The 27075-nt window shown below is 50.0% G+C and overlaps 2 protein-coding genes and 1 long non-coding RNA gene across 4 annotated transcripts in view; 1 reads left to right on the top strand and 2 right to left on the bottom strand.

Moving 5' to 3' along the window:
- Positions 1-422: 422 nt before the first annotated feature.
- Positions 423-5531, bottom strand: LOC102153141. 2 transcript variants are annotated; one of them, XR_005360917.1, is made up of 4 exons: positions 5214-5531; positions 4235-4395; positions 1186-1356; positions 423-482 (listed from the first exon to the last, which is right to left on the bottom strand). It is a non-coding gene; the product is annotated as an uncharacterized LOC102153141 (long non-coding RNA). The 2 variants fall into 2 exon arrangements; XR_005360916.1 differs by lacking the exon at positions 423-482 and having other exon boundaries at positions 1076-1356.
- Positions 5192-27036, top strand: NUBP1 (nucleotide binding protein 1). Its single transcript, XM_038540394.1, has 11 exons — positions 5192-5323; positions 5403-5507; positions 7614-7747; positions 14776-14844; positions 17372-17404; positions 18006-18096; positions 18724-18878; positions 21513-21623; positions 21891-21993; positions 24970-25053; positions 25583-27036. The coding sequence occupies exons 1-11, from the start codon at positions 5305-5307 to the stop codon at positions 25639-25641; spliced, it is 963 nt and encodes a 320-aa protein (XP_038396322.1). The 5' UTR covers positions 5192-5304; the 3' UTR covers positions 25642-27036.
- TVP23A (trans-golgi network vesicle protein 23 homolog A) overlaps positions 24398-27075 on the bottom strand; it is a 31752-nt gene continuing 29074 nt past the window's right edge. The window contains exons 7-8 of the mRNA XM_038540395.1: positions 26471-26530; positions 24398-25943 (exon numbers count right to left, since the gene is read on the bottom strand). Of these exons, the coding sequence (XP_038396323.1) occupies positions 26471-26530 (60 nt within the window). The 3' untranslated portion in view covers positions 24398-25943. The remainder of the gene's footprint in view (positions 25944-26470; positions 26531-27075) is intronic.

The raw sequence follows: 27075 nt of genomic DNA, 5'->3' as shown, positions 1-27075 counted from the left end.
AGGCAAAATAGCGTCAGAATCAAGGGACCCAGCTGAATTGTAGGGCACTTGGCTGGCATCCTCAGCATTGTCTGTTCAGAGAAACCACACCCCTCACATTGGAAACTGGGTTGAGAGCTTCTTTATGTGCCAAAGCCCCATGCCCAAGGGTCTAACTTAACTAATTGTGGGGGACTAGGTCCCTAGCATAAGGTCCCCTAGGGGATCATAACATGCAGCTGCCTCGAGAAGTGCAAGCTACAGGTGACCTAGCACCCTAACTCCACATTTAAGGTCTAATAACTTGAGAAGCATAAACAAACTTTAAATTAAAAACAAACAAACAAAAAAGGGCAGCCCCGGTGGTGCAGCAGTTTAGCGCCGTCTGCGGCCCAGGGCGTGATCCTGGAGACCCCGGATCGAGTCCCACGACGGGCTCCCTGCATGGAGCCTGCTTCTCCCTCTGCCTGTGTCTCTGCCTCTCTCTCTCTCTCTCTGGGTCTCTGTGAATAAATAAATAATAAATAAATAAATAAATAAATAAATAAATAAATAAATAAATAATAATAAATAAATAAATAAATAAATAAATAAATAAATAAATAGAAAAACTACTTTTTAAAGCCGTTTTAGCCATACGGAAAAATGTATCAGGAAGTTCAGAGAGTTCCCGAATATTCCCTCTTTACCTCCCCCACCCCGATTACCCCCATTATTAACCTCTGGCGTTGGTGTGGTCATCTGTTACAGTGGATGAACCATGATAGCGATTCGTTTTCAGTAACTAAAATCCCTGGCGCAAGTCAGAGTTCACTCTTGGTGGTGTAGGCTCTGTGAGCCTTGACGCACGCATAACGTCAAGTCTTCAGCACCACGGCATCAGGATAGTTTCCCTGCCCTGAAAATCCCCTGCGCTTTGTCCAGTCATCCCTCCGCCTCTGCCTCCCCCAGGCCCTGGCAACCACTGATCTTTCTGCTGTGTCTCTACTTTCACAAACTTATTTTTAAAAGCACTTAAAAATGTAGCTAATTAAATCTTTTGGCACTTAGTAAGGTTTCCACATTTGCAACGACAACATTTCCAGCTCTCGCTTTGTAGCTTTTAGTCGCTGCCACCTTTAATCGGGGGGACAGAAATAACAATTTTAAATTTAAAACCTATCAAACTCCCCAAACTAAATAAATGTAAAGGAGAGGTAAACAGACTTCTTCAAATGCTGGGTCTGGTTCAGTTTGCGGCGTTCACACTTTTCCACGCTGCTAAATACAGCAAACTGGGCTCCGACTTCTGGAACACGCCGCCGTGTTCAGGAAAGAAGGCCGCGGATTCCACAGGCCATTAGCACCTGCTTCCATGGGATGATGCAGAGAGGTGACCTGTCAGAGGAGGGTCGGCAGGGAGGACAGTCAGGACAAAGGACCCGTGTGAGCCAGGATAATGGCTGGCGTGCCAGGGAAATGTCCGCTGTTCAGTTTTAGAGCCTGGCACGCACAGTGGCACACAGCTATGGGGCCGGAGGGGTCAAATGGGCCGGGGGCGGGCACCGAAAACCATGTCCAGATTGTTGTGAACCTGGCCATAGGGAGCTGTTGAAGGTACGCAGGTAGCAGAGTGACCCAGGCTGAACTGTGAGGGGAAAGGACCCTAAGACATGTGGCAGACAAACCCCCTGGGGAACCTTTTTTGGGTGTGACCGTGTGGCCGATTATCCTGATGGAAAGTATGTGATGAGGGGTCGATCCTGGCTGGAAGCATTTAAGCAGCATTGTACAAATCACACGCTCTCCCTTGAAGCCTGCATTCAGTGGCAACTGGAGATGGCAGGGCCGTTGTCTCCTGGATCCCCGAGGAATGGCGAGCAGGTCTCTGCCAACGAAGCTGTCCAAGTAGCCGGAGCCAAAAATGATCTCTGCTGCCTTGAGCCTCTGCAGTCTGCGGGATGTTTGTCCTGGCAGCAGAGCCTAGCGGGGCTGCTAGGAAAGTACTGCAGGCCCAGGGGAATGAGGGTCCAGAGGAAGGCAGCAGGGTGATGGTGTCATGCAGTGTCAGCTGTCTGTTGCCACCCCAGACTTGGGAACTTAAGATAATAAGTGTTTATTTAGCTCATGTGTCTGTGGGTTGGCTGGATGGTTCTTCTAGACTCACTCACACACCTGGTGGTTGCCTGTGGGTCTGGAGAGGTGGCTCTGCACCACTTGGCTGGAGTCTCCCTGTTGTCTCAGGGTCACTGGTTTGGAATGGGCTTGTCTGGGACCACCAGGTGGCCCGGCTCTACACCATATGTCTTCCCTTCTGCGGGCTAGCCTAGAGATGTTCCCCTCATGATGGCAGAGAGGAAAGCAAAGAAAGCAAAAACAGGCAAGTACTTGTTTTTTGTTAGGTCACACTGGCTAACGTCTCCTTAGCAAAGTAAGTCACATGCCTGAGCCTTGCGTCTGGGGTAGAACAGAGGCTCTGCACACAGGAGAGGGGTGAGGAGTTGGGGCCACTTGGGCAACTACAGCATCACATCACAGAGGTGAAACCACAGGACTTGATGCCTGATTGGACTTGGTTGGGGGGGGGGTTATCGTGACTGTTTACAGCCACGGCCACCAGCCTTTACCGCCACTGCTACACATGCCTGCCACTTCATCCATCTACATGTGGCCTCTGGCTGCCCCGTGACTTGTTTTGACCAGTACAATGTGAGAAAGTGACCTTGTCCAGCTGCCACATAAAGGTGCTCAGGCTAGACCACTGAATGATTGGAGACCACGTGGAGAGACAGTGGCCACATGGAGGGAAACTAAGGCACACGTGAAAATGAGAATCTCCTACTCAATTCCCCTGTGGACGGTGCCACGTGAGTGAGCCCAGATAAAACCAGAGGACTCCTGAGAAATAACAAACCACTGTTGTTTTAACCACTATGAACATATATATACATGGGGGTGACTTGTTACGGGGAGTTGCTAACTTGCTACAGGGGAGATGGTGAGAAGGAAGCAAGGCTGATGCTTAGACTCTGGACTCGAGTTCGTAGAGCAGTAGCATTCTCTAAGATAAGAATTCCAGAAGGAGGAATAGGGTTTGAGGAAGGAGTTGTGGCTAGAGGAGTGTTAGGCCGGAGAGGCACCCACGTGGTAAAATCCACCAGGTGGCGGCTGAACTAGGAAGAGCGGGGCTGGAACTTCATGATGGATAGTGGATGACGCCATGGACCTAAAGCTGCTCACCCCAGAAGGATGTGGAAAGTGTGCCTACGAGTGGGCCACGGACAGAGTCTCGAGGCGCACCCCTCTTCAGAAGTGGTTCTCAAACTTTAGTGAACAGAACTGCTATCTGGTGAGAGTGTAAAGATGCGCATTCCCTGGCCCAGCCCTTGAGTTTCTGACTCAGGAGGTCAGGATGGGCCTGGGAATCTGCTCTGCAGCCTCGTGCCTGCCCTACTGCTCGCACGACCACAGGTGGAAAATTCTATCCCAGGTGAGACAGGAGTTTGGCCGGGGACGGTGGGAGAGAGATGGGAGCAAAGCTGAGGGGAGGCTTATTCGATTTTATTTCTTAGTGTAGAATGTGATCGTTTACAGCCTTGTGGGGAGGAGTGCGTAGTGAGGGAGAGACTGAAGAATGGAAGATCTTTCTTCCCTGCTACTGAGGAGACAGACTCGCTGAGTGGGAGGGTCGCCTGGGTAATCAGAGACTGCGGGGCTCTAATGTGGCACTGCTGCTGAAGACAGCTGGCGGGAACATGCCGGAAATGTCTGCGGGGACCTCAGAAGGACATGAAGCGGGCAGGCCTCGGGTCTCTACTGTGTGGCTGGGAGGGTGGGGAGGAAAGAGCCTATGGTCAGGAGAGTTGGGTGGAGCCTTCTGGCTGTGAGACCCTGAGCAAGCTGCTTAACCTCTCTGAGCCTCACTTTCTTCAGTGAAAGGAGGATAATGTGCATCCTGCTCCCAGTGTACAGCATAGTGGTCAAGAGCCCAGGCCCTACATCAGAGTTTCCTGGCACCCCAGCTGTGCTGCTTACCAGCTCTGAGACCTTGGGCAAGTCATTCTTGGTGACCCTGTCTTCCTACCTGCAAACTGGAGGTCACAAAAGTCCCTGCGGGTGAATTCCTCTCTGACCGCTCTGACCCCTGGGCTTGTTCATGCTGGTTCATTCTGTCTGAAATACCATATGTCCTCCCCACCGCCACCCCGTCCCTCCCTCGGCTTTAAGGAATCGCCCTGGTTGTCTCGTGTCGTAGCCTTTGTAAAGCTGTAGTTACCTGCTTCGTCATCCGCTGCCCCAACCAGGCTAGGTGCCAGGACGACAGGACTCGGGGCGGTTTGGTGGCGCCAGCACCTCGCACACGGCCACTTGGCACCGCGTATCCCGGATGACAGCCCAGGTTCATCACTCTGGCTCCCTCGCTAGGAGCTGTGTGACCTGAGGAAGGAAGTTCAAACATTGTGTTCTCATCCGAAGGCACAATTCTGGAAACACTGCTAGAACGGATTCAGGCCGGAATGAGGCTGAGTGCAAGGCTGACGAACAGGATACTCCCATGATCTCAACGAATCGCTTCAGATTCTTTCTTCGTCACAAACGGAAAAGCGGACCATCCGATGCAGAGGTGGGACGGATGCCACCTTCACCAAGTGGTCGAGGATGGGACCCACTGGTGTCCTGTGCCTCTGGCCGTGGCACAACAGTTGTACACATCGGTCAAGTACCTTCTGCCAGAATGTCTTAACCTGAATCTAATCATGAGGCAGGGAATCAGACAAATTAAGATACTGGGGCGGGTTTTCTATAAGGTAATTGGCCTACACCATATCCAAATGTATCCATGTCCTAAAAGATGACCCCCCACCCCACTCCCCAAAAAAGGGTAAGGGGTGGTGAGAAGAGGACTGTTCTGAATTAAAAGGCACTGAGAACAAAGGAAGGTGCGACTTTTGATTGGCTCCAGGATGGGGGTGGGGTGGGGGGAGCAGACCTTATTTGGGACAGCGGAGTAAACTTGAATATAAAGTTTATTTTCGCTAATAACTTTGCATCGGTATCAAATTTCTTGGGTATGAAAGGGCATGGACGTGTCGCGTAGGAAAACGCCCGTGCCCGGGAGCCCCGTGCTGAATAATTGATGAATGCTCTCCGCTGCCCAGTTTAAACGGCGACAGAAATTAAAGACCAGTCCCCCTCCCCCCTGCAAGCACCTGATGAAGTCCGCGCGTGCGCACAGCCCCCTTTTCGAGACTTACTTGGCGCGCCTGGAGAGTCAGATTGGGCGCCAGGAGGCGGAAATACGTAAGGGCGGGTTCCGGTGACCGCGCAGACGTCGAAGGCGGCCGAATGGAGGAGGTGCCTCAGGGTGAGCGCACGGAGGGGGGCGTGGGTGGTGGGGCTGAAGGGACAGGAGCCACTCTAACTGTGACCTTGTCACCGCGCAGGCTGTCCCGGGACCGGCAGCGCCCAGGCGGGCCGAGGGGCCTCATGTCAGGGCTGCCCCAACCAGCGGCTCTGCGCTTCCGGAGCCGGCGCGGCTCCCGACCCAGGTGAGGAAGGGGCAAGGCCTGAACCGGAAGTGAAGGGCGCCAGCCCGGAAGAGGCGGGACCGGGAGGAGACCGGCAGTGGGAAAGCACAGAAGGAAGTAGCGGGGTGGGGCGGAGCCTGAAGGATCAGTGACAGGCGTGGAGTCCAATGGGATCTCAGGAGGGGCGGGTCTAGGGGTTTGAGTGACAGGGGCCCCGCTGCTGGAGAATAGGGTTTATAGACCTTGAACTAGGGGTTTGCTCGGGCTTATTATTTAGACAAAATTGTCTTCCTTTGGGAATAGGAGCGATTTTCTCACTCATTTAGCATAAATACGTATTGATTTCTCCTGAGCATAGTGCTCTGCGCTGGGGTTACAGCTGTGAGTGAGACAGGGTTACTGCCCTAACGATATTAAGCTAATAGGGGAGACCCTCCGTAAATAACTGAGCGAGCGAGGAAATCATCGCATGATAAGTTCGGTGAAGGACAAGTCGCAGGATGGGGAAGGCTCTGGGAACTCGCCTAAAGGATCTTAAAAAGCAGGAGGCGGGATCCCTGGGTGGCGCAGGGGTTTAGCGCCTGCCTTTGGCCCAGGGCGCCATCCTGGAGACCCGGGATCGAGTCCCCCGTCGGGCTCCCGGTGCATGGAGCCTGCTTCTCCCTCTGCCTGTGTCTCTGCCTCTCTCTCTGTGTGTGTGTGTGACTATCATAAATAAATAAAAATTAAAAAAAAAAAAAAGCAGGAGGCTGGGAGGATGCTGAAGGAGTTGAGCGGGAGACTGAGGCTGGATTCCTGGGTCCTGCAAACGGGGTGACCTTGAGTGAGAGTCCTCAGGTCTCTGAGCCTCCGTTTCCTTATCTAAAGTGGAGGAGGGGCACCTGGCTGGGTCAGTCCACAGAGCATGCAACTCTTTTTTTTTTTTTTTTTTTTAAGATTTTATTTATTTATTGATGATGGGGGGCAGGCAGAGACACAGGCAGAGGGAGAAGCAGGCCCCATGCAGGGAGCTCGACGTCGGATTCCATCCCAGGGCTCCCCAGCATGCAACTCTTGATGTCAGGGTCATGAGTTCAAGCCCCACGTAGGGCTTGGAACCAACTTAAAAAAGAAAAAAGACTTACTCATTTGAAAGAGAGAGAGAGCGCGCATGCACACGCATGAGCAGGTGAAGAGGAGGAGGAGAGGCAAAGAATCCCAAGCAGACTCACCACTGAGCATGGAGCTGGACCTGGGACTGGATCCCAGGACCCTGAAATCATGACCTGAGCAGAAACCAAGAGTCAGGCATTTAACTGACTGAGCCACCTGGGCATCCCCTGAGAACCTGCTTTTTAAATAAGAAGAAGCTAGTATAATTACCTCATGGTGTTATTTTAAGGAATTGAAGTGAGATGTTGAATGCACAGAAAATGTATGATCTGTGATAGTTACCTGTGACTGGTCCTCATAAACGTTTGCTCTTTGTCAGGGACTCTCAACCTTGGCACTACTGACATTTGGATCTGGATAATTATTTGGGGTAGGAGGCTGTCCTGAGCATTGTTAGACCTTTTTTTTAAAGATTTAGAGACAGAATGCAAGCAGGGGGAGAGACTCTCCAGCAGACTCCACTCTGAGCACAGAGCCTGAGACAGGGCTCAATCTCATGGCCCTGAGATCAGAGCTGAAACCAAGAGTCAGATGCTTAAACAACTGTGCCATCCAGGCACCCCGTGTTTTTAGCCAGTTAGCAGCGTCTGTGGCTCTACCCACTGAATGCCAGTAGCACCCCTTCCTGGTGACAACCAGAAATGTCCCCAAGGCAGATTTTGCCCCTAGGTTGGGAACCATTACTACGTGTGGAGCTCTCCTGGAGCTGGGAGTGTAGCAATGAACAGTTCAGGTAATTTCTATTCTCATGGAACTTGTATCCTAACAAGAGGAGACAGAGAAGTGAACTAATAAACAAGAAAATGTCAATGATGTCAATAGCCTTTGTAGTACTTACTACTGTCACTGATTAGGTGGTATTTCACACACAGTCCTGTGAAATAGTCCCAGGGATTTAGCTCCTTCTAGTCCATTGGAAGAGTGACGTTTGAAATTTAGTCAGAGACTTCATCACCTGATTTGCTTTCTTTGTAGCCATAGAAGAAATCAAAGAAAAAATGAAGACCGTGAAACACAAGATCTTGGTGTTATCTGGGAAAGGTGGTGTTGGAAAAAGCACATTCAGTGCCCACCTTGCCCACGGCCTAGCAGAGGATGAAAACACGCAGGTGAGACCTTGGGAAAAACTGGAAGAGGCTCCTGTATGAGAGTTTGTGATGCTTCCTAGAGAACTGATCCCTTAGACCAAGTTGGATTGGTCTCGGGAATCTAGATCCTTGCAGAGAGAAGGAGGGAAATGCATGGGGAAATGCATCAGATTCTCTACCTGTGAAAATGGATAGCAGGTGTAATGTCTCTTGGCATGCTGATTATTTTGTTAAGTTCAGACTTCTTTTTCTTAGCCACTTTCTACTTGTGTCTGGGCCAGGGGTGTGCAAACTATAACCTATGGGCTTATTCAGCCCCTCTCTTGCCTTTCTATGGCTGTGAGCTAAGAATGGTTTTTACATCTATAAATGGATGCTTTTTAAATTACTTTTAATAAAAGATTTTATTTATTTATTCATGAGAGACAGAGGCAGAGACACAGGCAGAGGGAGAAGCAGGCTTCTTGCAGGGAGCGTGATGTGGGACTCAATCCCCAAACCTGGGGATCACGCCCTGAGCCAAAGGCAGATGCCCAACCAATGAGCCACCCAGGCATCCCTATAAACCGTTGCTTTTAAATTGTTTTATAGTATCCTTGATTTTTGTCTACAAAACCTAAAATACTGTTGACCCTTGAACAACAAGGGTTTGAACTGCATGGTTCCACTTACATGTGGATTTTTTTAGTGGTACTATAATGTATTTTCTCTTCATGTTTTTCGTAACATTTTTTCTTTAGCTTACTGTAGTAGTGCAATGTATAATATACAAATAGGTGTTCATCAGTTGTTACCTATAAGCTTCTGGTCGGCAACAGGCTATCAGTAGTTAAATTTTGGTGGAGTCAGAAGTTACACATGAATTTTCATGTATAAGGCCCCTAATTCCCACCTTGTTCAAAAGTCAAGTGTATTTTCTCTTTAGCTCTTGAGGAAGGAAACATTTACCAAGCCTTGAACTGGGCCTCTCACCTAGTACCCAAGTATACATATGAGCATGCAATCACCAAATTGCTCAGTAAAAATCCAGCTGCTCTCTGGATTTCAGCTTTAATGAAAGATGCGGTATGGAGAAGAAGAAAAAAATAATTTTCACTACAAAGTTGGAATGGAAATTTACAGTACCTGCGATTTTAAAAATACATTGGATCATTCATGGGACTCATGATAATTTTGCATTGACCTTAGAAAAGTGATCCTATCACTTACTTTACACTTGATACCTAATAAAACCATGAATACTGTGTTTTCTAATTTTTTTTAAACACGGAACACATTCCATCTTTGTGTTCTTGTAAAATGAAATTTTATTCAAAATTCCAGTGGAAAAAATGCTTACACATCAGAACTGCTAGAGCACCACGGATGTCTCTTAGAACCCAGCTCTCGGGGACGCCTGGGTGGCTCAGCGGTTGAGCATCTGCCTTTGGCCCAGGGTGTGATCCTGGAGACCCCGGATCGAGTCCCACATCAGGCTTCCGCATGGAGCCTGCTTCTCCCTCTGCCTGTGTCTCTGCCTCTCGCCTCTCTCTCTGTCTCACATGAATAAATAAAATCTTTAAAAAATAAAGAACCCAGCTCTCTGTCAGGGTGAGCCCTGAAGCAAGAGACCTCGCTAAGGACTTGTGTGCTGGCTTTGTGGGTGCCCTGGGTTAGAGAGCCTACTGTTCTCAGGATGGGAATTGCCAATTAACTGCCCTCTCCCTTCTCAGGACACTGTTCATGTTTCCTTTCCAGGAAAGCAGTTGTTTTGTTCATATTGAAAGCTGTGTCTCCCCATTTCAATTCTTCCCATGGTCTTCATGCCTTCTTCATACATTGACTTATTTCTCAGTATTTGTTTTCTCTTCATGCATTTTGAATGAATTAATTTTATATATGAGGGCTGACTTTCAGTTCAGATTTCTCTTCTAGCAGATAAATAGCTTTTCCCCTTTGACTTAAAAAAAAAAAAAACAGTAGGGGTTTAGAGGTACATTTAATCTAATGTTGAAATTTCAAAACTGCCACACATTGTCCTTTCTATTTTAAAACTCTAAAAGCTGGTTAAATTTCAGTGTTGTGTGCTCATAGTAGATAAGCCATCCTATGTAAGCATGAAATCGTACTGTAAGACCTTAACATAAGACTTTATTTTCTCTGCAAAAAAAGTCAGCTACAGTGGGCCCACCATTCTGACATGTGCACAGTACACACACAGGCGCTGAGACACCACCCAGTCCCCAAGGACTCCAGGAATACAGTTTTCAAATCACTGGATTAAGAAATTAGAGTTTGCTTCAGGGGTGGGCAAACTTGTTGTGTAAAGAGTCAGATGGTGAGTATTTTAGATTTTGTGGGCCATATGGTTCCTATAGCACCTGTCCAGTCCTGCCCTGACACACAAAAGCAGCCATAGACTATCTGTAAACAAACTTGGCTGTGTTTTAACACAATTTTATTGTCACTGATACTTGGATTTCATATAATGTTTATGTCATGAAATAGAGTTTTTTTAATTCCACCCCATCCCCAGCCTTCTAAAAGTGTAATAACTGTTCTTACCTTGTGGGCTGTACAAAAACAGGTAGCAGGCTGCGATTGGCTCCAGGAGCACTGGTGCTTGCTGGGAGAGTGCGTCTTTGGAGGAAGATTGAAAGTCTGGGCCAGCCTGGCCTTCTCGGGAGTGAGGAGGGTGGACTTGGTGAACTCAGTGCTCCTCGCACTTACCCAGGCTCTCCATTCTGCCTTATTCCTCCTTTCTGTTCCGATCATTTTCTTTTCTTTCTTTTTTTTTTTTTTTTAAGATTTTATTTATTCATGAGAGAGAACAGAGGGAGAGAGAGAGAGAGAGAGACGGGGGCGGGGGGGGGGGGGAGGCGGGCAGAGGTAAAGACACAGGCAGAGGAAGAAGCAGGCCCCATGCAGGGAGCCCGATGTGGGACTCGATCCCGGGTCTCCAGGATCAGGCCCTGGGCTGAAGGCGGTGCTAAACTGCTGAGCCACCCAGGCTGCCCAGTTCTGATCATTTTCTAATGGTGGAGCTGTTTGTGCTGGCCTGCCAGTCGCTGAGGTGGGCTTCTCTGGAATCTGGCCTCCACCATCCCAAGATGTGCTCTAGGGATGTGGGACCAGGGAGAGATGACTGGGCTTGGAAAGGAGGTGCCTGGACACTGTGAGGGGGACCGATAGGGTATGTGTATGTGGCTCCTCCAGTGAAGAGGGCTGAGGATGAGGCTGAGCCAGACCGGGGGAGGCTTTGAATGACCTGCTAGGACATTTGGCAAGCAAAGAGGCAGGGTTTGAGTGTTGCTTTAGGAGCATTGCAAGGATAGTCAGCCGAGTGTGTGATTTGGGTATCATTGGAGGGTACAGGAAGCCGGATGGGAATTGGTATTCTCCTCTCCGTGAGCAGCCACGAGGATCCAGATCAGGGAACAAATGAGGGCAGAGTCAGGGAGGTAGAAGAAGCAGGGCCTCAGCACTTTGGAGCAGAGGGGCAAGTCAGAACTCTGAGCATTTGGGGCAAGGTGGTGGGTGGGCAAGGTAGAGCATGGTGGCCAGGAGTACAGGCTCTGCAGTCTGCCCAGGTTCACATCCCGCTTTGCCCACGCCACCTCTCTGACCTTGGGCAGGTTACCAGGCTCTCTGCCTCGGTTTTCCTTGTAAAATGAGAGTCCGGAGCGAATGAGATAACGCACAGTAAATGTCCATGACGGCAATCAGTATTACTTTATCCACTGCCTGGAATGTGGGGGAAAGGCACTGATGATTTCTGCTTTGGCACCAAGTTTGTAGCCTACCCCCACCAAATACAGTGCTGAGTAGGTTCAGAATCCATTTGTTGATTTATTCTTCTGTTAATCAACAATCTCCTGCCATCTGAGGGTCAAATTTGTATTGGCCAATTGGTTGGCCAAAAACTGATTATTTCTAAGAGAGTATCCGTATCATCCAGAATGCTCTTTGCTGGGATCCCTGGGTGGCGCAGCGGTTTAGCGCCTGCCTTTGGCCCAGGGCGCGATCCTGGAGACCCGGGATCGAATCCCACGTCGGGCTCCCGGTGCATGGAGCCTGCTTCTCCCTCTGCCTGTGTCTCTGCCTCTCTCTCTCTTTCTCACTGTGTGCCTATCATAAATAAAATAAAAAAATAAATAAAATAAAAAAATAAAAAAAAAAGCTTCTAAAAGCAAAGAGCATTCTATCAGGCATGTGTGTGTACGTATGCGCACAATAATTTTTTTTATTTAAAATCAGATGATTAACATGTAGTATTAGTTTCAGGGTAGAACGTAGTGATTCAATTTTTTTTTTTTTTTTTTTTTTTTATAGTCACACAGAGAGAGAGAGAGAGAGAGAGAGCGAGAGAGAGAGAGAGAGGCAGAGACACAGGCAGAGGGAGAAGCAGGCTCCATGTACCGGGAGCCCGACGTGGGATTTGATCCCGGGTCTCCAGGATCTTGCCCTGGGCCAAAGGCAGGCGCTAAACCGCTGCGCCACCCAGGGATCCCCTGATTCATTGTTAATAGTGCTCATTACATGAAGTGCCTTACATGCCCATCACCCACTTAGTCCATCCCCCGCACCCGCTTCCCCTCCAGCAGCCCTCAGTTTCTTTCTTAGAGTTACGAGTCTCTTATGGTTTGTCTCCACCTCTGATTTCATCTTATTTTTCCCTCTCTCCCATGTTCATCTATTTTGTATCTTAACTCTCTGAAGATGGGCTTTAACCAGGCCAGATACAAGTACGTACTTGGAAATAGAGAATTGTTTGCATATTATGGTGCTTCTGTATAATTCTGCTCTGAAGTAGTTTGCCCGGACTTTGCAACTGATGGAAAATGCTCCATCCAGTGTGAAAATATGGCAAAGTAAGCTGGTTTTCTTTATGCAACAATAGCTTAGCTTACAAAAAAAAAAAAAAAAAAAATCTGTACTTAGGAAAGTGTATTTCCCCACAAGTCCTACTCAAGACTGAGACTGCCGCTGTATCCAGAGGGTGCGGGATGTTGACAGATCGTAGACTCCATCTGCCTGGTTGATTAATCTCAGCGCACATTCCTCCCTTCCCTAAATTCAGAGGGGAAACACCCAATCCCTTTTCTGTCTGGTGGAAGCTCATCCCTCTCAGCAGGACTGTTCTATGTTAGTGTTCAAGGCAGACAGGCGTCCGGTGGCTTATAGCAAAGGCCCATGAGCCAAGAGGGAGCAGAATTGGGAACCATCCCCCCCCCCCCCCCCCCCCCCCGACTAATCACAGGCCAGCCAGGGATGTGTGAGTTGTGGTGAAGGGAGCAGGAGGAGCCTTGGTGGTTGTACCTGAGCTGAGGGACACCAAAGACTATAGCATTAACAGGTCCACCTTGGGGCTTCCGGACTGGAGTGTTTGAGGCTCCTGTGGCTTGTAGACTTTGGAGCTGGAAGGGGCCTGATGATTTGCACACTTGTTTCACAGATCAGAAGCTCCAACAAAAACACTTTGTAAGAGGTGACACAGCCATTTTAGTGCCAAGAATCAGGACTAGAGCCCACCTTCCATGACCTCTTAAGGGGATGTTTGGGGGTGCTGAGTATGGGAAAGGTCTGGATCCCGACAGCACTCTGCTCCACCAGTCTGTGGCTGGAAGAGAGCTGTGGCAAAACCTATTTGTCTCATCAGGTTTCTAGCACCTTCCACAGAGGCCCTGGTTAAGATTTACGGCACTTTGCTCTCTGCTCAGGTTCTCTGGCCTGAGCAGAAAGGGAATCCGTTGGATAGATTTAGGGTAGTGACAGGTTCAGCAGGAAGTCTGCAAAAGACAGGACACGGGGCCCCTCGGAGGTCTGCATAGCGGGGACATGTCACAACTTCTTTGAGTACCACCCCAGGAGTGAATGCCCGTGATTTGTTTCCGCATCCTCACATCCTTCCACTCCATATTCACCTACTTGGTTGTGGGGAGCATAGTTCCTTGAAATGTTAAATTGTTCCTGAAAGCAAGGGCAGAGACTGAGTGGCTAGAAACTGGGAGTCCCGTTCGTCTGTTAGGGTCACGGTGAGGGTGTGGTTTCCTAAGTCTGGAGGCTCTGAGGTAGAATGTCTGCAGTCATTTATGCACTCGGTCCTTCTTTGTCTGTAGGTGAAGGCAGGCAGGTCGTCAGCCCAAGCATCGCTCTGTTGCTTCTTCAGTTGGTCCAGCAGAGGGCAGGGGAGGCAAGCGGCTGATAGGAGAATGAAGAGTCTTCCTGATTACAGTACAGAGTGAAAAAGCGGAGGTGGGGCTTTGCTGGGAGCAAAGAAACTAATTTAGGGCAAGTTAAAAAGTTACCCAGTGGTGTTGTACTTTAGATGCTTGATATTTGAGCTTTCAAGATGAATATTAACTCTGCTGTTCAGACTGTCTCAGATCTTCTCGTTTCTCACACCCAGAAAACAGCGTGTCTGGGGTGAAAGTCTTCCGAGGTTGCATATTCACTAGCAAAGAGCTTTTCTAGACTTCCTTCTTATTTTCAGTTTTATTTTAGAAGTTGAGGTTAAGCCATCCTTCACCTTCAGGATCACAAGACAGTGGGGCTCGGTGAGAGCTCAGCATGAGGCTCTACTCTGGCCCTCCTCTCCAGGCCCCCAGGGGTAGCAGAAAGAGCCCCGGTGTTGGGAATCACCAGACCTCAGGTTAGTCGTAGCTCTGCTGCTTGCTTTTACTGAGCAAGTCACTGGGCCTCTCCGGACCTCCATGTCCTCTTCTGTAAAGCAGGGATAATGATACTCACTCCTTAGGCACATGGTAAATGCTGAGTGTATGGTGCTTGGGCCTGACACTGGGCCCAGAAGATCACCCTGGAGTTAGGCGCCAGACTTGGGGGATGGGTGTGGAAGTCAGTGATGTGTGGATGTGCTTTGCCAAGCTCTCTCTACGAGTTCTAGACTGTGTGTCTGTGGCCTGGAAGATGAAAGTTGGAACTCCCCCGAGATTCCTTTCCATTTCCCCATCCTCCTTTCAAACTCAAACCCTCTCCCCCTCCCAGTTGTGCACATCTGGAACATGGTATATTCTGTTGCATCACTGCTTTGGTCTCTTCTTGTTTCCCAGGTTGCTCTTCTGGACATTGATATATGTGGGCCATCGATTCCCAAGATAATGGGCTTGGAAGGAGAACAGGTAATAACTATAGTACGAACCTCAGGAAAGTATCCTCACAGCAAACCAGAGCACCGAACTGCTAATCCCAAACCAAGGGGTCAGCAGAGCCATGTGTTTTTAGGCGGCCATGCTAAGAGCAGCTCGGTGTTCCTAGCCTGCCGGCCTCAACAACAACTGTGAGCTTTGGGGTTTGGAACCATATATAAAGTTCACCCACACCACTTGAGAAGTATTTGTTTCAGTGCCTTCTTAGAGGGGAAGGGAAACAGCAAGCGAAATGCAGAAGTAGGACACAGAGACTTCACACTGCTGGGAAAGCCAGACCAGTCTGTGCTTGGTTCTGTACCCTGGAAACAAGGGAATGTTTTTGCCCTTGTTGTCACCCCTGGGGAACTGAGACTATGAGGTGGGAGAGTGATGTGGGGTGGGGGACAGGCCGTGGCACCACCGCAGTCCATGCAGGTACTGGTCACTCCCTCTGGGTTGTAGGGAGCAGTCCCAGAAAGGGTCCCTCTTAAAGGCAGTGCACTGAAATGGGGCTGGGCAGGGGTAGGGGGGTGCTTGGATGTTTCAGGATGTCGGATGGGTTCATTCTTTATGTGACGGTTGGGTGCTAGGATACAGTGGTGAGCAAGACAAATAAAGCCCCCAGCCCTGATGGGAAGGGGCAGCTGATAGATAGTAGAAAATGAAAGCTGGGTAAGGGGATGGGGTGAGCAAGGGTGTGGTCAAGGGCACCCCTCTATGGAAAGCTAGCAAAGAGCCTTATGGGCCAAGGGAGCAAATGCAGGAGTCCTGAGGCATGAGTGTCTGCAGCAGGATGACCGGTGGCAGAGGGACAAGGGGAGGGTAGCTGGACAGTGGCCTGAGGCACACAGGCCAGGCCTGTGGACTCTGCTCAGGGCTTGGGCTAGGCTGCCGAGGGTGCTGGAAAGGGGTGATTCCATCCAGGGTGGAGGCAGAGCTGCACTATCCAACGTCTGTGCCCACGTGCCCATCAGTAACACTTTGTAGTACTCACCCACAGTATGGCTGTGTGTTTGTTTATTTATGAGTTATATACATCTAGCACTGACTGTACCGGTACATGAGTGTTTGATAAACACTGATATTTTCACTATGGTGTTGAATGGTGAGATAAAACAAGTCCCACTATTTTCTTCTACACTGCGGGTCATTTCGTTTATTCCTCTTTTAAGCCTGTCACCATGGAGAATGAGTTTTAAATAGGAATGAAGAGTGATAGTTGTTTTTATTTTTTATTTTTATTTTTAAAATATTAGAGAGGGCCAGAGATAGAGCACGAACAGGAAAGAGAGGGAGAAGCAGGCTCCTCGCTGAGCAGAGAGACCAACATAGGGCTTAGGACCCCAGGATTATGACCTGCGCCTAAGGCAGACACTTAACTGAGCCACCCAGTTGCCCTTTTTTTTTAAATTAAGACCTGGGTGAACTAGGTGCAGAGAATGATTGCTTGGGTGATGAGCAGGGACTCAATGTATGGAATTGTTGAATCATTATATGGTACCCCCCAAAACTGATAACAATGTTGCACGTTAACTGTACTGAAATTTAAAAAGGACACAAAAATTTAAAAAGACCTTAAAGCCAGTCACCCAAGATAATGTATTACAGGGTTGCATTTCTGTGAAGTGTCCAGAACAGGCACATCTGCGGAGGCAGAGAGGAGATGGGGGTCGCCTAGGATTGAGGTGGCATGCACGTGGGGGCGAAGGATTGGATGTGACCGTCACAGGGTGTAGGGTATCGTCTCGGAGTGATGAAAATAACTGACTGGTGCCCAGCTCTGGGAATATTCTGAAAGCCACTGAATTGTACACTTTGAGCAGGAGACTGGTGTGGTATGTGAATTAGCTCTCCCTAGAGCTGTTAGAGAGGTAAGACTTCTTCAAGAAAATGGGCCTTCTGTCTTGGCTCCTAGGTTGCCCTAAAGCCCAACTGCTGAGACTCATGTGTAGTTGGAAGTTGAGTCAGTTCTAGTTTCACGATGAAGAGGCGGTGCGGAGTTGAACGCCGGCTGTTAAAGAATACCTACTGAAGGAGAGTGTGAATCTTGAAGTGGCCCCACCCTTCCTGTTGGCCCCCTCCTCCCAGGGGTGCAGCAGACCAGCACTGAGGCACTGACGCTCAGGCCACAGGCGGGGCAGGTCCTGGGCTGCCCATCTCACTGAAGCAAACACCCTCACTCCTAGATTTGGCAGAGGCAGCCTTGCCCACACCACAACCACCTGCGTTGCCCCAGCCACCCCCAACTGGTTCTTGTCCTATTTGTAAAACACCTTAGACCCCAAATTATGTTTGAATTCAGCCAAGTTTACCTCCTGACTAGATCTCTAAGCAGAGTTTCAGAACATTCCAACGTGTGTGTTTGTGGGGGGGGGGGGGGGGGTTCTGTTACCCGCTGCCTCTCCCCCAGCTGCTCACTCTAATGAGAATTGAGTGGGAGCTTTAAAGACAACGAACTGTAGTATGCCCAGAGTGCAGAATTTCTTATCGGTGAACGTCGATGTTTATGTTCATGCAGGTTCACCAGAGCGGCTCGGGCTGGTCTCCAGTGGTGAGTTTTTACACCTTTGTCTTATTTGCCGGGTAGTGTATTCCGGGTCCTGGTTTCAGAACGGCTATGGTTTGGGCGGGCAGCACTTTCCTCAACCCAGCTGTCTATCAGTTAAAAAGTAACAATCAGCATGCCCTTGTAGACATAGGGAGCACAGGTAATGTCAGGGATTGGCACACTGTGTCTGTAAAGGGTCAGACAGTACATATTTTCAGTCTGTGGGCCATACACTGTCCAGCATTGTAGCATGAGGGTCATAATGTGCAAGCGAATGACCATGTATTCCAAGAAAACTTGATGGACAATGCCAGAAGGTGGGCCAGATTTGGCCCTGGAGGCTGTGGTTTGCCAGCCCAGGCGAGGGTAGCTAAGGACATACTTCTGCTGTGGTTTCTGCACTCTAGCACACGGCCCCAGGGGGCCTCGTTCAGGTCCCCCTGTATGATAACCCTTCCTCTCCCAAAATGATTTGTGAATTCAAAGAATGAATAGACCCAAGATCACATGATCATTTTGTTCTCAAAATGCCTTCAGCTCTGATAAACGACAAGGAAGTGACCTGTGCTGTGGTTTTAAGTGTTCTTTGCTTCATCCTCTCCAGTTCGTGGAAGACAATCTGGGGGTGATGTCGGTTGGTTTCTTGCTCAGCAGTCCTGATGATGCCGTTATCTGGAGGGGACCAAAGAAAAATGGTTTGCCACCCTGCTTTCTCTCCGTGAGCATGATCTTCCAAGAGCAGAACTACTTCAGGTTTCCTTTGCAGCCTGTCCCATCAGCATGGCAGCAGTCCTCTGCTGGGCTTTGCAGAGGATCATGGTTAAGCATCCGGTTGCCTCTGTCTTTGCTTGTTGAAGAGAGCTAGTAGAGATAGCCTGTTTTTGTTTTATAATTTATAATGTCTACTATGAGTTTCTCTGTCTTTAAAGCCTATGTGACATTGGAATTGTTTTTACTCTAGTTTTATAGTAGCTTATTTAGGTCCAAGATGTGAGTGAGGTGAAATCCTAGCAGGTTGATTGGGCCCAGAGCTTAAAATAACAATGCAGAAGTGTCATTTGTAAGGCAGGGCTTCTCAGTCTTTGCAGTGTTGCCATTTGGGGCCAGATAATTCTTTGTTAGGGGAGGGGTGGGCTGTGCTCTACACTTGCAGAAGGTTAGAGCACCCCGGGCTTCTACCCACTGGATGCCAATAGTTCCCCGCACCCCAGTCATGACAACCAGACAGGTCAAGTGTACGTGAAGATCATAAAGTGCCTCTGTAGAGTTGTAAGTACAGAAAAGAGAGAAAAGGCATCACTGGCTCGCCCTCTCTCTCCTAGGCATGATCAAGCAGTTCCTTCGTGACGTGGACTGGGGAGAGGTTGACTACCTCATCGTGGACACTCCTCCTGGCACGTCGGATGAACATCTCTCGGCTGTCCAGTACCTGTCGTCGACACACATCGATGGGGCGGTGATCATCACCACTCCCCAGGTGAGTGAGTGCCCCAGTAGAGCTGGCTTTGAACTCTGCTGTGTTGGGAGCTTCTTTCTCATATGGCTTTGAGACCCTTTTCTGGAAGTAGCTCCCCAGAACACATGCTCCAACAGCCCTCAGGGTGGATCTACAAAAACTTTGTTAGAAGTTTTATCTTAGGTATTTGCTGTTAACAAGTAGGCATTCCACGGTTATGTATGTGCACAGATCAAAGCAGTAGTGGCTCAGAATTGCCCTTCACATTTCCTTCACTCAGCCGGCAAGACCACTGGTGCCATTCAGTTCGGCTTGTCCCTCGTGGTCCTGTCCCCTCTGCTGTGCTCATGCTTCAGTCCTCATAACCCGCAGTGCTGCTTCTGTGCACCTTTCCCACCAACTCCCAAGACCGCCTGGTTTTCTGTAGAGCCACCCTGGGGTGTATTCTAGATAAGCTGCTGTGGTCCTTGCTGCTGCTTTAGCAACGCCCAGCTCTTGTTCCAGGCCCATAGAGGCCATACTGAACCCAAACTGAGAGTGCACGGTAGTGTCATCCTGAGTGAATCCAGCAGTGAATAGACGCAGTCTGGTCTGCGATGTGCTTTATTATTGTTGCCAAGAAACCAGCAGATTATTCTGCTCAGCTGTACCTTTTGTCGTGATCCTCTTCTCCAATCCTAAGGAAGCACACCAAAGGAGGCCTCAGTCTGTGAATCAGTATCTCCTCATGCTTCACCAAACCTTCACAGAGCAGCACCTATCTGTGGCTCTGTGCCAGGCATCAGGGAGGAAATAGGCCTGTCCTCCCTCATGGCCTATATGATTCACTGAGGAATGTGGGTACCGGACACTGCACACATGCAGTGCTCCAACAGCAGTGTGACAGGCCCCACGGGCCATGTGAAGATGCCTGGGTCGGGGAGTGGTAGGACGGGATGCGTGTGTGAGATGTCTGGTGCCCCGTGGAGGGTGTCTTGGAGGCACGTGGAAGAGCAGGATGCCGCATAAGTGGTAGGGCCAGAGGTAGGGAACACCTGGCCCAGGGAGTGGCAGATGGATTTGTCTTTGATAATGCTTTTGAATTTTTACAGTGTTTGGGCCCCACTCTAGACCAGCAGAACTGTCAAGGGTGAGTCCCAGACGAGTTACCCAAAAGGAAAAATCTTTTTGGAATAGAGCACTGTGCTGTGCGATGTTGATAGTGGGGACGTTTTATGGGTGTAGGGGCAAGGGACATATGGGAACTCTTTCTGCCCAGTTTTGCTTTGAACATAAAACCATTTCTCAAGATGGCCTGTCCAAAGCCACATTTACTGTGAAAAAAGGGTGTGGTGCCCCCCTTGGGCTCAAGAAGAGGGAAACAGATGGAGCAGATGCTGGCCCTTCTCCAGGAAGCCATGGGAGGACGTTCCACCCTTTGTGTGGAACGTTTATGGAGAGTGTGACTTAACACGAGGGTCACCCACCTTCTCAGAGCCTTTCACAGCCACTTGCACAAGCAGGTGACTCTTTTGGGGGTCCTTTTTGACAAAGCAGGGCCACCAAGGAGAGAACCACAGTGGTGCAAGGAGCACGGAGACTAATACCAGTTTATACTGGTTTTCTTTCTAGCTAAATGCCTTTTTGTCTGTACCTCAATCTCATAGGGATGAAGAACCAAATGTGTGCCTGGGGAGAAATAGGTATCTCAAAGCCTTGAACCTTTGGGAACTCAGAAGCGTTAGAGCCACAGAGGGTAGAGTGCGGCCACACTTGACAACAGCAAGCGAGGAATAATGTGTCCGTGATAACCGTGACCTGGGGGGCATAGAGAGGGTGCCAAGCCTGGATGTCACACTCTATGTATCACTGTAAAAGAAGCTTTTAGAGTTCAGAAGTGAATTTGATCTAACTAGACTATTCCTCATTTTCTTCTTGTCTATAAAGTTGTTTGTGCTCATAATCTAGATCAGAGGTTAGCAAACTTTTTCTATAAAGGGCTGGATAGTAAATATTTGTGGACCACATGGCCTGTCACAGCCACTCATTTGTACCATTGTAGGATGAAAGCAGCCAGTGATAATATGTAGAGGAACATATGTGGCTGTGTCCAGTTTATTTAGAAAAACAGGGGTGCCTGAGCGGCTCAGTTAAGTGTCCAACTCTAGGTTTTGGTTCAGGTGGTGAGATCAAGCCCCACGTCCATTTCCATGCTGGGTGTAGAGTCTGCTTGAGATTCTTTCCCTCCCCCCATCCCACACCCTTTTTCTCTCTTGAATAAATCTTTAAAAAAAAAAAAAAAAAAAAAAAAAAAGCCAGACATTGAGACTGGCTCACAGGCCACACTTTGCTGTTCCCCTAACCTAGAAAATAGTGCAGTTTGGCTTGGTGTAGTATATCAATGAGAAAAATAGAACATGAGGATATCATAAAAGGTCCTTTTTGTGCATTTGTTTTCTGTTGATATTTGGCTGTTCACATTTATCCTTTTGAGGTTTGGCGGGGAATAGCAGCTAGCATAGGGCTTAGTGCATGGTTGACACTAACGAGATACTTACTGAATACTCTGTAAGGTTTCATGGTGGTCAACCCACTACATTGCACCAACCGTCCCTGCAAGCACGCCAACTTTTTTCTTATGCTTTGACTTTGAAATGGTGTTTTGAACCTTGATAGGAGGTGTCCCTCCAAGATGTCCGGAAAGAAATCAACTTCTGCCACAAGGTGAAGCTGCCCATCATCGGAGTGGTGGAGAACATGAGTGGCTTCATCTGCCCCAAGTGCAAGGTGGGGGCGCATCGGCCCATGGCTTGGCTAAGCAGTCCCTTCTGAGGAGGAGGAAAGCCTGGGGAGGGGTCTCTGACATGGTTTATGCTTTTCCTTGTCACTTTGGAAAGTAGAGTCACAATCTCTATTGCTGATTTAATGAGAATTCTTCTAGTGGTTAATGTTTCACTTTCAGACAGCCATTTTTTTTTAAGTTGTTTTAAAGTGTCCATTTCTAGTGATTCTGAAACAAAATCCTAATTCTTCCCTTTTTAACTTACCTCACAGAAGGAATCTCAGATATTCCCACCAACGACAGGGGGTGCAGAAGTCATGTGCCAGAATCTGAAGATCCCGCTCCTTGGAAAAGTGCCTCTGGATCCACACATAGGTGGGTGAGTCTAAATGCCATCCTGACCCTCCATTGCCAGATGGGGCCTTTACACCCTGCTCACTCCACACAGGCATGACTGGGCAGTGGGGCAGCAGACGCAGAGCCCACCCTCAGGAGCTCAGCTCCGGTCTAGGGACACAGGCATGTCACTGTGGGAGTGAGCAGACTGCATATGAAGGGTGTGGTTGGGTGAGGCGTGGAGGGTGGGGTGAGGACTGGTCAGGGAGGTGCTGGGAGGCCCCAGAAAAGGAATCCACCAAGTAGAGAGGACAGGACAGGGAAATGCCATGGGTGTGTGCTGGGGTCCTGTCTCAGACAGGAATTAGGTTCTGAGGTGAAAGGCATGAATCAGAATTAGCCTTGAAAACCCCTTACGAAGACCGGCCTGCCTCCTGGGAGGTCCAGCACAGCGTGGACGGCCCCGTCTCTCGGCATTAGATGAGGGCGTTGGCCTGCCTACAGGGGCCCCGTGCATGAAAAATGTTTCACCCTTTTCATCCCAGAGTCCTCTGGGTCCCTTCCATGAGCAGCAGCAAGACTGACGGAGTGGGTGGGGTGGTGGACCCCATCCCCATCCTGCACTCACTCTAGAGTGTTAGCTTGCTGAGCACCATGATCGGGAGGGCCACTCACATTCTTCAAATTATACTTGCCTCCAAATGTTTGTTTCCCTGAGGTAGAGTCAAACTTGCTTAAGTTAGCTGAGCCTGTGACCTGAGGAAGTGGTAGGGCGGTTGCGTCAGCAGAGGGGCCTGGGCCAAAGGAAGCCCGGGGAGAAGCCGGGAAGGCAGGCTGGAACCCAGATGTGGACGGCTCTGCAGCCAGGCCCGAGAGCTGGGCCTTCAGGGTGAGGAAATGAGAACCTGAGACTGAGAGGGAGGCCTTCAGGCGTCCCTGTAGGGGAGTGTGGGGAGGAGATTAGGGCTTGCCCAGACCTGGAGATGAGACACACAGCAGTGGGAAGGGGACACGATTTGATGCTTGGGGAGAAAGGTGGCAGATGTCTGCCCGCTCTAGAAGATGGGGACAGCCCTCAGAAGCTGTGACCGTTGGTGGGGGGGCAGTGTTGTTGAGGAGAGCAGGTTCCCTCGCATGTTGGGTCTAGAGGAGCCTTCGGTTGGTCAGCAGGCTCAGGGACATTGTGGGACGTGCCTATTCAGGCGAGATTGCTGGGGGTGTACAGAGTGGAGGAGCCAAGAGTGGGGTGGGAGGGCGCAGCCTTGAGGGGCTGCTCGGGGACTGATGGCTGCTCTGAGAAGCCTGGCACCTAAGTGCATATCCGGAGAACCTTCCTCGCGTATTCTCCGGCCCTGAAACACCACTTTGCTCTGTGTTTTCCCCCATGAAACATGGAAAACTCCAGCTGCTGCTTTAGCGAGTATGCAAACACCCAGGAAGATGAATCTGTTTGCACTGACCAGACGTGGTGCCAAGTTTCCCCACCTTAACCCTCCAGGTCTAAGAGTGTCTCCTGCTCAGAGGCCCCTCGAGGCAGGTGGGATGTAGGGATGAGTATGAGTGACTTGAGGCGGGTCATTGCCCGTCCTGGCTCACTCACTGCTGTCAGCCCCAGCATCTGCCACCACCTGAGTGTGGGCCCCGAGGAAAGGAGTGGTGGGCAGGAGATTAGGGGGATGCCTGGCAGAGAACGGGCAGGCAGCCTGCTGAGGCTGGGAGAGCCTCAGACCCCAATGCAGGACCCAACCCCCGAGAAGGCAAGGGGAAGGGAGGCATCTGCCCTCCTGCCTGGCTCCAGCTTCTGCCGAGCTTTTCTTTTTAGGGCCACTTTTCACAAAGCAGTGAAGTTCTGATTACTTGCCAGGAGCCAGTAGCACAGCAGATGCCCTGAGGGCAGCTGCTACTCAGTCCCAAGCTCAGAGGATGAAGGGCCTTCTGGGGAGTGGGCCTGTGTGACAAGTTACATGGCCCTAGCCTCCCTTCTAGCTGAAAGCACAAGGCCCGTGGGCAGCAGAGAAGGGTGGTTGGCGCTGTCCTGTACTGGAAAGCAGGACAAAACTGTGAGGTCACTGTGACAGGCCACCTCCCTCCCCCCCAGAGTTATTTTTGTCCAGCGAGAGCAAAGGCAGATCCCTGGGAATAGGACGGCGTGAGGGCACACATTTCAGCCTGTGCTGGGATCCCTGGCAGAAGGAGGTGCCATATCTCTGGCACTGTGCCAAGCCTGTGGACCCACCCGGCTGAGGCTCTGGGGTCGATGTCCAGCCTCAGAGCCCGGCTCTTCCACCGCTAGCTGGAGGCTCCAAGCCCTGATGGCCTCATCTGTAAGAGGGGGTGGTAACCGTGCCCCCTGCCCAGGGAGTGGCAAAGATGACAGGAGAGGAGACCCAGAAAACTGCAGAAACCAGCTCTTTGGACAGTAATGCCTGGTCACGGAGCACGGTGAGAGGGATGGAAGTTTTATTAAAACGGGGAGGGGGAGGGTCCCCCGGGGCAGGGAAGACTTGAACACTGTGAAAATTGTACCCAGTGGCTAGTATGTGACTCTTCTGGGACCTAGGACTTCCGGACCTGGTCCAGCACATTCCCAGGGTGGCTCGGGTTCATCTGGACTCCAGCTCTGCCAGCTCCTCCTCCTGACTCCTTTCCTCCCTCAGTTTCCCTGGCTCCTGGGGCAGCTGGCCTTGCAGGGCCCAGCTGAGGTGGGGGAGCAGCGCCACTGACTTGCTTCTGCAGTTGTGCCGAGCAGGCGCACGGGGTCTGCCCAGGTTTTGGGGGTGGGCAGAGCAGTGGAAGAGGGGCAAGGAGGACCTGCCTGGGCAGCCCCGAGGAGTGTAAATACACACGTTCCACATGTGTACTTATGCTCGCATTCATCTCGTGTGTTTCCTCAGCTATACTCTCCACTGCAAGTGAGGTGGGCTCAGGGTCTTAACATCACAGGCCCGAGAGGGCCTCCAGTTCACCTTGCCACGGTTTTCTTCATGGATTTTTTTCTTTTCATTTCTCTTCAAGGTAAGAGTTGCGATAAAGGACAGTCTTTTCTGATTGACGCTCCGGATTCCCCAGCCACTTTAGCCTACAGAAGTATCATTCAAAGTACGTGTGTGCCTGACTCCTGTGCTCTGCTGGGTGTGAACATCCCATTTAGAGCCATTTATGGGTTATTAGGGTCACTGCCACTCAGCCTTGAGTGGGGACAGTAGGGCTCGTGAGGGCTGGGATGACCCCTCAGCCTAGGAAGCCAGGTGTCCATGAGAAAGCTTTTGAGAGGAGAAAGCACATGTGCAGCCTGAGTGTGCTGGTGAGTGGCCAGTGGAGGCCTGGACGTTAAGGCAGCTTGGGCAGGGGCAGTCATTAAAGCTGTCACGCATTCCTTTTACCTAGGAGAAGGGCATCCAGGGCGGGGAATGGCATTTCCAGGCTCTTGATCTGTGGAATGGGCCCATGTAAGATCTCCAGCCACACACTTAGGACCGTGGACAAGCACTTTTGAGGAGTCAGCATTGGCAGAAACAGGACTGTTTTGGGAATTCAGCCATGCAGGGCTTCAGCCCTCACCAGCACAGGCAGGGCTGCCTGAGAGAGGGGCACCGCATCACCGCTTCTCTGTTGTCTCATGTTCCAGGAATCCAGGAGTTCTGTGGTCGCCATCTGCCAGAAGAAGGGCACCTCATCAGTTCCTGAAACATGAGAGTGTTCAGGACACGAGCCGACCCCGCAGCCCGGCCCAAGCAGCCTGGGGACACGGGCAGAAAGGGACCAGACGCTGGTAGGGCGTGAAGTCACTTTTTCAGAGACGCTTTAATTGTCGTGTTCATACACTGTCAGCATACATAAAGGCAAGAATAAAAACGTCTCGGGCCTCTCCCCTGAGGCCTACTTCCGGCAGGAAACCAACGGCTTATTGGTCAGGGAATTCTTCTCTGCTGAAGCTTATTTAAGAACAGAACCTCTTGCTTCAGCCACTGCAGGCTCAGAAGAGAAGCCTAAAAAAGAACCAGAGGGATGGATGTGTGGCTTCATTGCAAAATCCAGTCATGGTTTTAAATAACAGTCCAAACGCCATTGCTTCAGATTGAGAGGAAAAGTGAAAATAGTCCCAAAAAGCCCATAAATCACCCATGTAAACAGAACGGGGGTCTGTGCCCCGTGCAGTAATATATGTGCAATGTCCAGTAATTTCCAGTGTCCTCCAAGACCATTTATGGGGTATTTTTTTTTTTTTTTAATTACGTAAAAGTGAAGTAAATTCTAGAATTCTCCTCATTGCCGGGAGATGTGCAGGAACTGGCACCAATGAGGGAAGAGGTGATTCCCAAGTTCCAGCTCCCTCTGGGCAGCTGTGGAGAGTTGGGCAAATCCCGTTGTTCTCTCCCCCCATTCCTGCCCCGTCCCTCGTGCCTGCACACAGGGTGGAGTTTGCACCCCTTCCACGTGAGCCAAGGGAGGGGGCCATGGAGCCCTGGGATGACCCCCTACCCTGGCTGGCTCCCACCTCGATCTCACCTCTTACCTAATGCTTGTGAATCTCCAGCCCCTCCAGGCCAGGCTTCTGGAAGTCACCCGGGCCAGCCTGCAAGAAGATAAGTCCACTGTGGCTTTGTCCCCACACATGAGGGGCCTGATTCTGCTGATTCAAGAGCCAGAGCAAACCCACAACATAACCAAAAACCTGCAGGGCTCATTGCTCAATCAAGGTCTTGGCAGAAAGCAGCACTGTTCAAATTTTAAGATGGGTCAAACCATTTTAAGAGGAGCTGGTCAAATTTAAAAGATCTTATGCTTCTAGAAATATATGCTAGGTTAAAATTGTGTGTGTGTGGTACTTAATCCTGTAGTTTTAAAATCACTTAAAGCTAATAGTGGCAGTCACAAAAGGACCAGTACTGCAGGATTTGACTTCCGTGAAGTTCCCAAAGGAGTCAGGTTCAGAGAGCCAAATAGATGGTGGGAGGGGAGGCTGGGACTTACTGTGTCATGGGGACAGAACCTCAGTTTGGGGAGATGAGAAAGTTCTGGAGATGGATGGTGGTGATGGCTGCATGACAGTGCGAATATACTTACCACCACTGATCTGTATGTTTAAAGTGGTAAGTTTTATGTTGTATAAATTTTATG

The sequence above is a fragment of the Canis lupus genome, chromosome 6 (genome assembly GCF_011100685.1).
Source record: "Canis lupus familiaris isolate Mischka breed German Shepherd chromosome 6, alternate assembly UU_Cfam_GSD_1.0, whole genome shotgun sequence".
NCBI lineage: Eukaryota > Metazoa > Chordata > Mammalia > Carnivora > Canidae > Canis > Canis lupus.
The sequence above is the reverse complement of the archived record's forward strand: the minus strand, read 5'-3'. Positions and strand labels throughout refer to the sequence as shown.